Source organism: Vespula vulgaris, chromosome 25 (assembly GCF_905475345.1).
Source record: "Vespula vulgaris chromosome 25, iyVesVulg1.1, whole genome shotgun sequence".
NCBI classification, from domain to species: domain Eukaryota; kingdom Metazoa; phylum Arthropoda; class Insecta; order Hymenoptera; family Vespidae; genus Vespula; species Vespula vulgaris.
In genome coordinates this window covers 1134326-1148885 of record NC_066610.1, presented here as the reverse complement: position 1 = coordinate 1148885, position 14560 = coordinate 1134326, and the positions used below count along the sequence as shown (strand labels likewise).

The following is a 14560-nucleotide window of genomic DNA, read 5'->3' as shown; positions in this document are numbered from 1 at the left end:
ATTTACCGTATAAAGCTGTTCGTTTGCTTATTCTTTTTTCTTTTTTGTAGACATTAATTAAGTGGATCGACCTCAACATAATCATAGATGAATGGCGATGATGTTGTTGCATCTTCTGTTAACATTTCAGCGGATGCCAATTCAATTCTGGTTGGGCTATTCCATGCATCGATATCAGTTCCTCCAATGTCCAGGCCAAGTCGTAAGTTAGCTGGTGTGTTACCGATTACAAAGTGATCTTCGGTTAAGGGTAATGCATCTTTCAGTAAGAGCCTATAAAAATGAAATTAGAGAGAGAAAAAAAAACGAAATAAGTAAATAAATCAGTAATAAATAATAAATTAAAAATTATTATTGCAATGTGTAAAAAAAAAAAAAAGCATTCTATGTTCTTACCAAATGCTTTCATCAGCAACAACATGAACTTTTGGTACTGGGAACCCGTTAAATGGTGAAGCTACAGGCAATGTATATGCACCCATATTTTCAAAAATAATCCAATCGCCAAGATCCATCTCATATAGAAGAATATTTTCAACAACTTGATCTAGACCGTCACAGGTCGGTCCCCAAATACTTGAGGGAATCATTTTTCCACAACCGTTCTATTATGAATAAAAATATTCTTTCTTATCTAATTATAAAAAATCCTTTCGCAATCATAGATATTTGATTGATTATTCTTACCTTGAGAGGAAGGGGTGTTACACGTTGATGATCATATAATAAACAATTGAAAGATCCATAAACGCCATCATTGATATAATACATATTGTGCGTTATTGAATTTGGAGAATTTTCATCACCACGTACTGAACGCTTGCTGTGAATACTTGTGGCTAAAGTAAATGCAGATGCTACGTAGAATCTACCAGGTTCAGCAATTATGTGTACGGCATCGGCTAAATATTTATTATTTATTATTTTTGGAAAATTAATTCAATATTGATTAAAATTCGAAACAATTTATTACTCACTGTTAAAATATTCATCGAGAGCTTTGTTAATAACATCAGCAATTTTGTCAATACTACTTCCTTTATTTCCTGGATAACCACCACCGATATCTAATAGATATGGATTAAATCCAAGGTCAGATGCCAAATCAAATAATAATCTTGCATGATGAATAGCTCGTTGATAAACAGGTGGATCTTGACATCCTGATCCAACGTGGAAGCTTATACCAACGACATCCAAATTTAATATACTTGCAAGTCGCAAAAGATTAGGAGCTTCCTGTGTTGGATCGCAACCAAATTTCATACCGAGCTGACACTGAGCTACTTCTGCATCGCAACGAATTCGAATTACAATCTGTAGAAAAATAAGAGAATTGTATGATTGATTTGTTCAAAGAAAAAAGAAGAAATAGGTATTCATGTTTAACGACAATTACCTTAGCCGTTGGGAAAAGCTTTTTGATTTTATGCAGTTCGCTTTCATTATCTACCGTCATTGTATCAACTCCCATAGCAGCAGCATGACGAATATGTGAAGCTGGTTTAGCAGGATTAGCAAATATGATTCTGGATGGATCGACTCCAGTACTTAATACCTTATTAATTTCAGTCTAAATATTTAATATAAAAGTTAGTATTTTATATAAGATATATATATATATATATATATATATATATATATATATATAAATTAAGTATTATACGTACTTTAGAAGCACAATCGAATCCAATTCCAAGCGCAGCCAGGACTTCAATTACAATTAAATTATCGTTACACTTGACAGCTATAATTACAGGGATTAATAAGATTTTTAATTATTGTTATAATACATAAACTATATATATTAATAATTTAATTGCTATAAAATTTATAATTTACCATAATATGGATCAACGCGTGGCAGTTTCTCTTTCCAAATTTGATGTTTGCGCACAATATCTCCAATGTCAAGTACATAGAAAGCTTCTTCTTGCAATCCACTCATTGCAATATCTTTGATGACGGTCATGACATTTGAGTCATTGTCCAACACATGGATACGTTCATCCAAATTTGTTACCTTCATGTTGAATGCTTTTTTTTTTCAAAGACTTAAATGGTACTCTGTAGGGGCTAGGCAGCAAACTAAAAGGAAAGAAAGAAATTATAATAATTATTATTATCATTATTTTATATAAATTGTAAGTGTTTAAAATTATCAGACGACACGAAGTTGTCTTATATTTTAATTAAAAAAGTACACATACGAGGCAGCTGTCAACAAGAATTGGTTGAGTCGTGAGGAGGCGGATTAAGACAAGATCACTGTGGGGGTGCTAGCAAAGCCACGGGGGCTCTGCGTTCAGGGCCAACTTCCAGTTGCCGCTGTTGGTTGCACACCCACCAGTAGACTGGCTTACCAGCCTATCACAGAGAGAACCCTGTAAATAAAAAAAGAAAGAAAGATATAATGAATGAATGAATGAATGAATGAATGAATGAATGAATGAATGAATAAAAATATAAATTCATTAAAGCCGCTATACAATATGTACGACATTGTACGATTAAATATTTCATATAATACTATCAATAAGTTTGATAATTTTAATGCATATGAAATAAATGAAATATAGATCTAATAAAAGAAAAATTCCATAAAATGATAATGTAGAGATTAATATCAACGAGACAAATCTCTAGTAATAAGATAAAAAAAAGGAGAAAAACAATAAATCGTTACATAGAAATATTTTATCTTATCGCATATGCTAGATGATTGATGATGAGATATGGCCCATCAAATTTATAACTTTCTAAGACTAGATACATATATGTAAAAATTAATATTGAAGAAATTATAATTTATAATAATTATTTTATTAACATAATATTCTTAATACACAGAACTTAAATAACTCTTTTTTTAATGAAATTAATAGTAATAATAATTAATAGTAATAACTTAATTTCAACAAAAAATCGATTCAAAACATTTTTAACATTTCTTTTTTTATTTGAACATTGTTTGATACCAAAAATATATTAAAATATTTAAAAGAAATTTATTGTAATTAATTATACTTTGACAAAATAACTTATTGTAAAAAAATATCTATAGATATTAAGAAAACCAGTAAATATACATAAAAATTTGATTATACAATGATAGTAACGAATATTTTTAATTTTAATTTTATAATTATATACCCTACCTGAGTATGGAGCGTAATTCTCGTGCTTTGTATATCACACATGCAATAAAAAAATTCGCAGCACGTAAATTGTGCTTCTTTTATTTGATTTATTTTATTTTCTTAAGTTAATTCAAATATATTATCAATATAATGTAATATAATAATTATTAACACGAAGTAAAAAGAATTCACGAATTAAAAAGAGAGTGAGAACAAAAAAGGATTCAAATTAAACTTTAAACAGAATTAGACTTTCAAACTCATGAAAATTTTGAAGAATACTGAATCAGAAAGTATTATTTGGACCACTATTTATACGTATAAGATAAGTATTATCAGGCAGTTTCCGCCTTGTTCCAAGACTACTTTGTGTGTAATGAATCTTATCTGACGGCTAAGAGGTACATGGTCCATAAAACTTTGATCAGAAGTGGAAGAGGGGAAATATGCACACGTCACTCAGAAACAGAATCCATAGGGGGTAGGGAAATATCTTTGATAAAATATACTCGTATATTATCAAGATCATTAGATTAAGATAGAAGGTATATAAATACTATTACGATATCATTTTCAAATCAAGCTACTTCATTTTATTATCTTAGTATAGTTACTATATGTATGTATGTGAGCAAATATGATTTGATAAATGATAAGTATAAAATTGATTATTTCTCTATTATTATAAACCATATTTTCATCTTGAAAGATAACAAGATTAGAAATACTTGGATGACATAATGTATCTGTCATTTAATATTTTCATATATAATTAAAAGAAACTATTCAATTGATTTATAATATTTTAATAGTTTTAATTATACGAGACATAATTTAACAAAGTAAGTATTACATTTGAATTTAAAAGATACATTCAATAGAATCGTTCAATTGATATAATAATAATGATGATATTACTAGTTAGAAGAAGAAATACCAGACTAAATTAGATACCGTCAGATCAAGAAGAGTCAAAGATATATGTGCAGCTGTTCCATAAACATCATCTTATCAAGATACAAATATATAAGAGTTTAATCGTTGTACAGATATGAATGTTTTGAAACAAAGAATGTATAGCTTTTGAGAGAGATATATCTCGGTAAAATGAAAAATATTTCTTGGTAATTTCAATCGAACAAATTTCAAAATATTCCAAAGATCGCATGAAAAAGTTTCTAACATTAATTCAATATAAATCGTCAGAAAGTATATATAAATAATATCGTAGTAGAACAAGAATAATCTAAAAAAAAATATTTCTTTTCAAAAATTCATTCGTTTTACAAATCGTATTAGAAATCTTAAAGATCAAGAAAAGTTTTTAACGTCAATTCGATAAAAATCATAGAAAACATATGAATAATATTTCAAACGGTTACAAAAAATTAATCTAAACGTTAATTGAGAATATTTAATCCCAAAGATTTAATACAATACTCACAAATTATGAAAACTATCTAACGCCGATGTAATAAATAATGTAGACAGGTAATCGAGATTTCTAGGTAATCAAAAATATTATATATATATATATATATATATATATATATATATATATATATAAAGAGAAAGAGAGAGACAGAATTAATAATGACAAAGAGTTATAAATATTAAAATTTGTCATGTACATGGAATAACCATACTCTTTAACATCTGTGACCTTTTCAATAATATACAATCGCATAATGAGAAAAAAAATAACGAAAATTTCTTATATACAAACAAAAGATAAAAAAATATATCATGTGATATGAATCATCATGTCTTATAAAAGTGATCACACGTTACACTTTTGACGTAACAATGAACCCCTCCATCGTTGTGTAGAATAAAAAAGAAAAAGAGATAAAAGAGAAAAGAATGAGAGAGAGAGAGAGAGAGAGAGAGAGAGAGAGAGAGAGAGAGAGAGAGAGAAAGAGAGAGAGGAAAAGAGAAAAAAAAAGATAATAAAAATAAATCCATTAAAAAGTATATATCTACGTAACAATAAAATAACATACCTTATCGAACGATCGCCACCCAGCGGGTCGGCACTCGGTTATTGACGGAATGATGGAAGTTTTCGGTGACTTGATCCCAAAAATCAGTCAGAACGTTCGAAAAATATGAAAACTTCGTTCGTACGGCGACCAGTGCTTACGGTATTGAATCGCGAACGACTTCTTCGACAAAATATCGAAAGCGTACATTCGTTTAAACGTTCGTAACAGCTTATGCGTCACGAACGAACATTCTAACGTTAATGGATCGTATATTATTCCAAATAAACTTCCTCTATTTCGTATATATTAACAAAAGTATGCAAAGAATCGCGAATTCACCATCCAACCGAACACACAACCACCATTAAGAATGAGTCTCGATGATGGGTTCGTAAAGACGTTCTTTAATAATAGAATCGATTAATCGTACGTTCGAGATTTCTCGATATTTCCTACGATATTCTAACCTTTTCTTACACCGACCAATCGGGTTTCATTATTATCGCAACTACGTCGTAAGTTAACCAATAGGATTGTTTCGTACTTAATCGATACTCAAGACTGTAATATGATTGGTTGATTATATTATTGTTATTATCATCATTGTTATTATTATTATCATATAACAATGAATAAGATTACATTCAATTTATTCTATAAAAATATTCTAAGTATATTATACATAGAAATGATTACTGCAATAATTACATAAAGAAATAAACATATATATATATGTATATATACTTTTGAACTGAATAAAACATTTTTTTACATTTGAGACTGGATTATATATGTATATATATATGTGTATGTGTACTTGTTTAATGCTGGTAGTTTAATTTGATTTTACAGGTGGTGAAAAATATCTTGTGACTGTCCTTACCATCATTACAGCGCTGTAACAATAACAGAATAAGTTACTCTATCTTTATTCTATATTAAAATAAAAGATGATATGTATATACACATATACCTTAATATCGTTATCACTCCAGCTGGCATAATCTTTCCAGTGTTATAAAAACGATATCCCATAAGACCACCTAACGTTGTAGTTGTTCCTAACAAAACTCCAACATTAGTAGGATCCATAGATGTTTGAAAAGCTCCATAGCTAAGTGCGGATCCAAAAATCAAACCAGCAGCAAGTGATGGAATAGAATCTGTGTAAAGTAAGTACCAATAAGAATGATAGTCTAACTGCAAAAATTTATACGTTGTTTATACAATATTTTCTTATCGCAAAGTTATCTTAACAGTACATGATATAAAAAAAAAATCATTTAATAAAGTGATCACAATATCTGTAATACTATACATTATATATATATATAAAATAATAATAATAAACTTACGTGATTTTACGTAACCTAAAATGCCACCACCGGCAACAGCTGCGGCATAAGCAAATGCAGGAATATCAATCGGCATTTTTTTTCCAATTTCTTTCTTTCTTTTTATTACACCGGTCACAATCCTACTCGAATGATTATACTAATTAAGGAACAATAATGATAATCAATATTCGTTCTTTTTGCTTATCACTACTTCAACGTCGTGGATTAACTGATTTAGAGAGTTGACATTTTGTTTAACAGATAACACCGTAACTATTTTTTTAATTTTCGATTTGTTTTTATAGGATGCTAGAACGTTATATGGTTGAAAACAGAACAATGATAGTTCATTCGTCGAATTGACCGATAAAATCTACTTTTTTTTGTTACTGACCAATCAGATTCTTTGTATCAAAATGCCGCGAAATTTAATTTTTTTTATGTGGTTATATACAATAAATCTTGTATTTGTTAATTAATTGGAACAATATGTGATAGTTTAATTTACGATAGATTGAGATTTTCTTTTTTTTCTTTATGAATTTCATTTATTATTTTATTTATAATAACTATTGTTTCTCATGGGCGTATCCATGAAAGAAAATTCCGCGAAATTTGAATTTTCTTCTACGAAAATATGAGTTTTCTATAAATAATAACAATAATTTCTCTTATTAACTTATGAAAAATTAGAATCCTTTTGTTCGTTTTTTATCTTTATTTTTTATTAATTACATATCGTTTTATTTATAACGATAATTATCGTTTGGTAAAATTAATATATACATATTTCTTTATAATAATTTGGCACGTGTTAAACACAAAATGGAAGTGTAACAAATTTTCAAAGATCAGTCTTTCGTAAATTATTATTATTATTATTATTATTATTATTTTATTTTTTTTAATAATCTTATTATTTAAATTTATGACCAATTAGAGATTCAAATATTAAAGATTTAAATATTAATAATTAACTTCCAATAATTTTATCAGTCAGCATATTATATTTACCATATATCATAGATAATACGTAAAATATGACGTAAGAGTTTTGAATAACTCACTGTGTGCACATGACACAATTGAATTGTCATTCTATACTCGATAACTTTTGAAAAACAACTATCATGTCGTATGATTAATGGTTGGATAATACCAGTTCGTCAGAGAGTAGATTTTCTTTATCTACTGAGTGTCGTAATTGTCAATATCACATTTTCCAATATCACGCAATAGTGAATACTTCACATAAAGAGAGAAAGAGTGAGAGTGAGTGAGTGAGGAGTGAGAGAGAGTGAGAGAGGGAGAGAGAGAGAGAGAGAGTGAGGAAGGAAGAAAAGAAAAAAGAAATTATATCTTTTTTAATATTATTTGTTTAATTAATTAAAATGTCTCGCAATTTATTAATTAATACTGGCAATATACTTTCTTTAGATGAAGCTAAAAAAAAGGCCAGTCAGAATACAAGAGATGAGGTTAGTAAACAATTATTACTTTTAAGAACAATTTTTCAATATGTCATCGTATTTTCAATATGTCTATCACATCTTTCATTTTTTCTTTTTAGTTAGGTTATGCTTATTGATCTTTTAATTTTATTAATTTATGTATATTCTATGCTGTCAAATAATAGTATGTGTATTTTTTTTCTTTTTTCTAGTTAGTAGATACGCTAAAGATCATTTTGAGAGAGAAAGAGAATCAAGGAGACAATATCGTGTTTGTAAGTAAATGATTATTTTGATATTCAAATAGTTTATTCAGTTAAAGATAAGATATTAATATATATATATATATATATATATATATATATATATATATATATATATATATATATCAATAATGTTAACATTTTATATATAGATGAATGGTATAGGAGATATTGGTATTGAAAATACTGAAAGAGCAGAATTGAAAGTAACTGTAAAAGTTTTTGTTTCGTCTCCTGAAGCTGACACATTAAAGGATGCATTAAATAAAGGTATGTGAATATATATGTATAAAATATTTATATATATATATGCATTGTCTTTAAATATATAAGTATTATTAAGTCAAAACTTTTAGTCTTTGAGAATTTGAACACGGATACGATTGAATCCTTGGTGATTGCTTATAGCATTAAAGATGATTCTGAAGATATATTAACGTCTTTAAAATCTTTATGGAGAGCTGTCGAAGAATATGTGAAAATTGGAAAATTGTCTAGTGTTGGATTGAGTGACTTAAATACTAATACTTTTATCGAATTCTTTCAATGGGCCAATGTAAGCGATGTTATATATATACTTTTTTTCTTTTATATGCATAAATTGTAATTATGTTATAATCGTATAGATAAGGATTATTTATTTTTATACAGATCAAGCCTGATATTGTACAAATTAATTTAGCTACTTGTTGCATTGTTCCGCCAGCCTTACAAGAATTTTCTAAAGCGAATGATGTGCAGTTATTAACTCACAGCGACCCATCTGGTAAATATTATTAATTAATATATATAATAAATGAATTATTATTGTTATTTTTATAATCTATAACATAGTTTTCTTAATTTGTAGAAATTTTACCAGAAGACGTATTGAAGGAAATATTTGGTTTGCCAGTGTCACTACACTGGGTTGTTAAATATCAAATTCATCTTAAATGTCGTGGTATATTAACTTCGAAAGGATACTTAATTTATATTAAAAAATTATTAACGTGTAATTAATAATGGTTATTTATAGAAAACGATTTAGATAACGTTCGGTGATCTTGTATGTACTTTAATTTTGTGGGTATATCACAAATGTATATTTTAATATAAAATTCCGTTTAATTGAATGCTACTTAATATCTGGAAAAAAGTATATATAAAACAGAAAGTAATTTTAGAAGTATTATATATATATATATATATATATATATATATGTATGTATGTATATACACACACATATATATTATATACATATACATATATGCATATATTTAGTATGTACATATATATATGTACATGTGATATTATGTATTCCCAATACTTGTACTCGAGCAGCAGCACAAGTTGTACTTATAGAGTGTAAATACACAATGGCAAATGCATTTTTTAAAATAAAAGTATTTTTCTGATTTAACATTTTCTAGAAAAATATTATAATTAAACATAATTAATTAACATATTATATATTAAAAATATATAAACAAATTAAATATTAATATAATGCATGGTAGTTTATAACTTCTTTTCGCACTATAATTGAATATAGTTTTGTTTTTATATCATTTTTATTAACTTTTAGTATCATCAAAGAAATATTAATTTAAAAGTCATGAAACGATTGATTGAAATAAGAAAAATGTTTTACAGTGTGCATAAATTTTCAAGAGAAACTATTGCAAACAAAAGTGACAAGACATTGAAGTAGTGTTGGCTGTATGATAGATACATTCGAGCATGATTCAATGATCATTGTATTTCTATTTTAAACTTCTGAACTTTTTCATCTAATCCATTAATGGTAAGAGTAAATAAATTTTCTTTCTTTATTTTTATATTAAAATAAAAGTTTAGAAAATTTTTCAAATATGTTAATAGAATACATTGATAAATAAATTAATAAATTTGATCATAGGTATTTTGTAACCATTGCTACTAAGAACACCAAGGATTCTTTACACTTGTATCCAAGCATTGAATTTGTTTCATCTAATATTTGCATGGTAAGTAAATAAATTTTCTATATTATAAAAATTTTAATAATTAAGAAAAAGAAAATATATATTATATATTAACCAATAATATAAATAATTAATATTGTCAAGATATTAAAATTAAAAAAGTAAAAAAGAAAAAAATACTTTTTCTTATTAAATAAAAAAGTCCAGAAAATTTGCAAAATGAATAAAAGAAATTTTTTATATAAAAAAAAGAAAAGACAGAAACAAAAAAGAAAAATGTTTAAAGAATAATATTAATAATTTATATTAATAATTTATATAATATTACAGACACATAAGCACACAGGTATAATAATAAAATCAAAAATAAAATAAAGCAAAGAATTTTCCAAATTAGCAAAAAAAAAAGAAAAGAAAAAAGAAAATTGTAAACAAACAAAAACACCTTAGAGACGTTTATATCACTCATTGATAAAACTATATTAGATCATTCACAGCCATCCAAAATAATAACAACGAGAAAGAAATCTCTCCTTCTACGAATACTACGAATACAATAAGAATAAGAAATTTAAAAAAAAAGAACCTATATACATGCGTGTGTTCAATCGTCATCGTCCTAACGTCTTTCACAATACATACATACATACATACATACATACATACATACATACATACATGCGGCACAAGTTTTCGTTTTGTTAGTAGCAGCCACATTGCTGTAGCATCAGCATCATCAGCATCACCAGCATCACCAGCTACAGCTACAGCTACAGCAGCTACAGCTAAGGCTACAGCAACTACAGGTACAGCAGCTACCTTCAGAATCTCTCCCTTTCCCTACATTGGCTGCTACCTTTCTGCTGCTGTTGGGTCCTCCTCCCTTTCCTACATTGCTGTACCTTTCCTGCCGTTGGGTCTCCCTTTTGCGTTAAGCCGCACCGCGTGGCAGTGGACATAAGAGAGCTAGGGGAGAGAGGGATCATGGAGTTAGACAGGGGGGTGGGGTAGGGTAGGGTGATGAGGGAGAACGAGGGGAGCCCACACGAGGAAAGGATGGAGAGAACGGGACCATAAGGGAGTGGATATAACGTAAACGTTCTTGTCCTTTTCTTTCTTTCGTTTCTTCCACACATACGCACTGTCCCTTTCCAATGTTCGTTATTCTAATATTTCTTTCTCTTTCTCAACCTACTCCCTCTTCTTCTTCTTCTTCTTCTTCTTCTTCTTCTTCTTCTTCTCTTATTCTCTTCTTCTCTTATTCTCTTATTCGTTCGTTCTGTTCTGTGTAAAGAGTAGCCGCTGTGTTAGCTCCTTCCTCCTTTAGTAAAGAGAGAGAGAGAGAATGCGAACCCCAACGATACTATGTTATGCCTGTGGAGCTTGGCTCTGACATACTTTGTATGTTAATGCCACATAATGTCGGTTTTGTTCCTCTTTTCAGCATTTATTTGTTTCGGCTTCTCTTCTGACTTTGGACTTTTTTTCCCTCCTTTCTTTTAGTTCGTTCCCTTTTCTCTCTTTCTTTTTTTTTCTTTTTTTACTTTTTTTTTATTTCTATTTCTTTTTTTCTTTTCTTTTTTTTTTTTTTTTTTAAATCATGATTTATATCCATGAACGTAATAAAATAAATTTGCTGGAAGCTTATTCTTCTCATCGAGCCAGGGAAAGATATGAGGATTGTTTCTTTTTATAAATTTATTGTTTCATCTTGTTGTGATTGATGAACGATGCGGAAGTTTCCATTTTCATGGGACAATCTTCTCGATCTACTCTGATATGAGGTATCATTCATCTTTGTTAATTTTGTTAGATACGTTGAATCAAGTTTTTGTTTCACAGCAGTCATCGAGAGATAAAAACTAATTGGAGAAATTGATGAAAGATTTTGGAATTGATTAAGTTGTATACTTCATCGAAATCGAGCCATTTGATTGATTTGATTGAATTAATCGATGGATTATTTTTAAATGGATTGCATGTCGTTTAATGATAATGATTAAATGGGAAAAGCCAAGACTTCCTTTTTGTAGCTTTTATCTGTTCAGAAAAAGAGACAGATGGAAAGATATATAGATAACATTGTTTGGGATATTAATTTTTATTTTTAGATACAAGTGTATATTAGATTGATGACAATATTTATATCGTTATAAAGTTTGTGTAAAATTTATTGTATTGTGAATAGAAATTTGTTAGAAAATGAATTCGTTATTAATGTATTGAAAGATTTATTAATCAATTTATTGTACTTACGTTATTTAAATTGAATTGGATAGATTCAATATCAAATTTGATAATTTACAAGAAAATTGTTATGTAATAAAATTATATACTTAGATTTTGATCATGTCTGACATTTTAATATGTTTTTTATCTTATTATAAGATACTGAATAAAAACAGTAGAAAGGTATTTAATTTACAATATCCATTGGAATATATTATCTGATTATTTGAAGAACATAATTGATAATAGAAATTTCTTTTTTACAAAGAATTATCAGTGAATATCTAAAGAATTTGATATTTAGAACTTTATGATTAATAACATTAATTATTTCTTTTTTTTTTACGATATCAAGATAGGAAGTAGATAAAAAAGTGATTATTTTTAATTAATTAATGATAACTATTCATTGATATAACCTATAATATTGTAAGGAATTATAAATGAATATTTATAACGAAATGAATGTACATTTCAATGATTCATAATAATCTAATTATTTTTACATATAATATTTTATAATATCTTAATATTATAGTATGTTAATAATTTGAAGAAAATATAATCTATAATATTATAATAAATTATCTTCAAAATTATGAAAAAAAAAATAAATAAATAAATAAACAAATACAAATAAACCAGAAAACATAAAGAAAATTCTTAATTTCTTTAAAACCTGATTATACAAACATTTTGCTCTTTTCTATGACAAATAAATGTTAATTATTGTATTATGTCATAAGAATCCGTTAAACTATACTATACCTAATAGTACTAATAAATTAATATTAATGGTAACTATATGTCGCATGTAATATACCGATTTTCAAATTCAATTCTTTATTTAAATATTGGTTAAAATATTTGATTTGAAAAACTGATGAAACTAAATTTGATTAAAACTGAAAAAGAATGGACGAATGAGATTTCCAAATCTGTTGGATTTGATTAGAATAAAAATTTAATATGCAGTATAAAACCGAGGATATGAATAGTAATAATAATAGTACTTAATATATACTAATAACATCAATAACAACGATAGTATTAGTGCATAGTAGTAATATCAGTAATAACGATCAGTAATAATAGTAGATTAGTACATAGTATTATCGGTAGTAATGGTAGTATTAATAATATATTAATAGTATCAATAATAATAATATTAGTACGAAATAATAATAGCAGTAATAACAACAGTATGAATATATACTAATAGTATCAATAATAATAGTAGTATTAGTACATAGTATTCTCGATAGTAATGGTAATATTAATATATATGAATAATATCAGTAATAATAATAGTATTAATAAATAGTATGATCATTAGTAATGGTAGTATTACTAAATAGTATTACCAGTAGTAATTGTAATATTACTAAATAATAGTAATAATACTAGTAGTAGTAGTTCTAGTATTAGTAGTGGTGGTAGCCGCATGCCGCATGTAATATAGACCTGCTGGTACCTGCTGCGATCCAACCTGGCGTTGACAGGTGATGCAGTCGCGGAATTGCCCTTCGCCATCGACCGCATCTCACGGATGTGCTCCTGAGCAAAGTACCTCCTACCCGTTGATGTCTCTCCCTAACCACAATAAGAAAATAAAAAGAGAGAGAAAGAGAAAGACAAAGAAAGAGAATGAGAAGAGAGAAAGAGAAATAGAGGAAGAGAGAAAGAAAGAAAGAAGGAGACAAAGCAGAAACAGAGACAGAGTTAGAGTCAGAATCAGAGAGAAAAAGAGCGAGAGAGAGAGAGAGAGAGAGAGACAAAAGGATGAAAAGAGAAAGATAAAAGATCCGGAAAAGACGCGTGTATGTAAGAGTAAAAGAGAGAAAAAGAGAGATAGCGAAAGTAGAGAGAGAGAAAGAGAGAGAGATCAGAAGAGTAAACAGCAAGGATCGAAGTAGCTTCTGCATTGGCATCAGCATCACCAACGGAGCAGTAGGAGTAGCAGCAACAGCAGCAAGTAGCAGCAGCAGCAGGAGTAGCAGAGTATACGCAAAAGCTCCCTTCTGGTAGGGTCCCGACGCGATGCAAAGACGGGGTATAAATAAGCGGCTGTCGTTTGCGGAAGCAGAAAACGGGCAAAAGGATAGAAATAAAGAAGACGAAGAAGAAGAAGAAGAGGATAAAGAAGAAGAAGAAGAAGAAGAAGATAAAGAAGAAGAAAGGGAACCAACCAAAGGAGAAAGGAATAAA

At 28.0% G+C, this 14560-nt stretch overlaps 3 protein-coding genes across 4 annotated transcripts in view; 1 reads left to right on the top strand and 2 right to left on the bottom strand.

The window, feature by feature from the left end:
* LOC127072443 (ornithine decarboxylase-like) overlaps positions 1-5511 on the bottom strand; it is a 7538-nt gene extending 2027 nt beyond the window's left edge. The window contains exons 1-9 of one of the 2 annotated variants that reach the window (XM_051012881.1): positions 5144-5511; positions 2211-2384; positions 1843-2088; positions 1671-1747; positions 1400-1573; positions 978-1317; positions 688-902; positions 397-605; positions 1-273 (exon numbers count right to left, since the gene is read on the bottom strand). The exon at positions 1-273 is cut by the window's left edge and continues 2027 nt beyond it. In XM_051012881.1, the coding sequence (XP_050868838.1) occupies positions 54-273; positions 397-605; positions 688-902; positions 978-1317; positions 1400-1573; positions 1671-1747; positions 1843-2029 (1422 nt within the window). In that variant the 5' untranslated portion in view covers positions 2030-2088; positions 2211-2384; positions 5144-5511 and the 3' untranslated portion in view covers positions 1-53. Of the gene's footprint in view, positions 274-396; positions 606-687; positions 903-977; positions 1318-1399; positions 1574-1670; positions 1748-1842; positions 2089-2210; positions 2385-3158; positions 3662-5143 lie in introns of those variants that run through there. The other variant, XM_051012882.1, reaches the window with a different exon arrangement.
* A 247-nt stretch (positions 5512-5758) lies between these two features.
* On the bottom strand, positions 5759-6797 carry LOC127072445 (transmembrane protein 14C). The gene is made up of 3 exons (XM_051012885.1): positions 6481-6797; positions 6099-6288; positions 5759-6021 (listed from the first exon to the last, which is right to left on the bottom strand). The coding sequence occupies exons 1-3, from the start codon at positions 6554-6556 to the stop codon at positions 5961-5963; spliced, it is 327 nt and encodes a 108-aa protein (XP_050868842.1). The 5' UTR covers positions 6557-6797; the 3' UTR covers positions 5759-5960.
* A 728-nt stretch (positions 6798-7525) lies between these two features.
* On the top strand, positions 7526-9579 carry LOC127072444 (glutamate--cysteine ligase regulatory subunit). The gene is made up of 6 exons (XM_051012884.1): positions 7526-7940; positions 8126-8188; positions 8329-8446; positions 8533-8732; positions 8828-8942; positions 9027-9579. The coding sequence occupies exons 1-6, from the start codon at positions 7854-7856 to the stop codon at positions 9176-9178; spliced, it is 735 nt and encodes a 244-aa protein (XP_050868841.1). The 5' UTR covers positions 7526-7853; the 3' UTR covers positions 9179-9579.
* The last annotated feature ends 4981 nt before the right edge of the window (positions 9580-14560 follow it).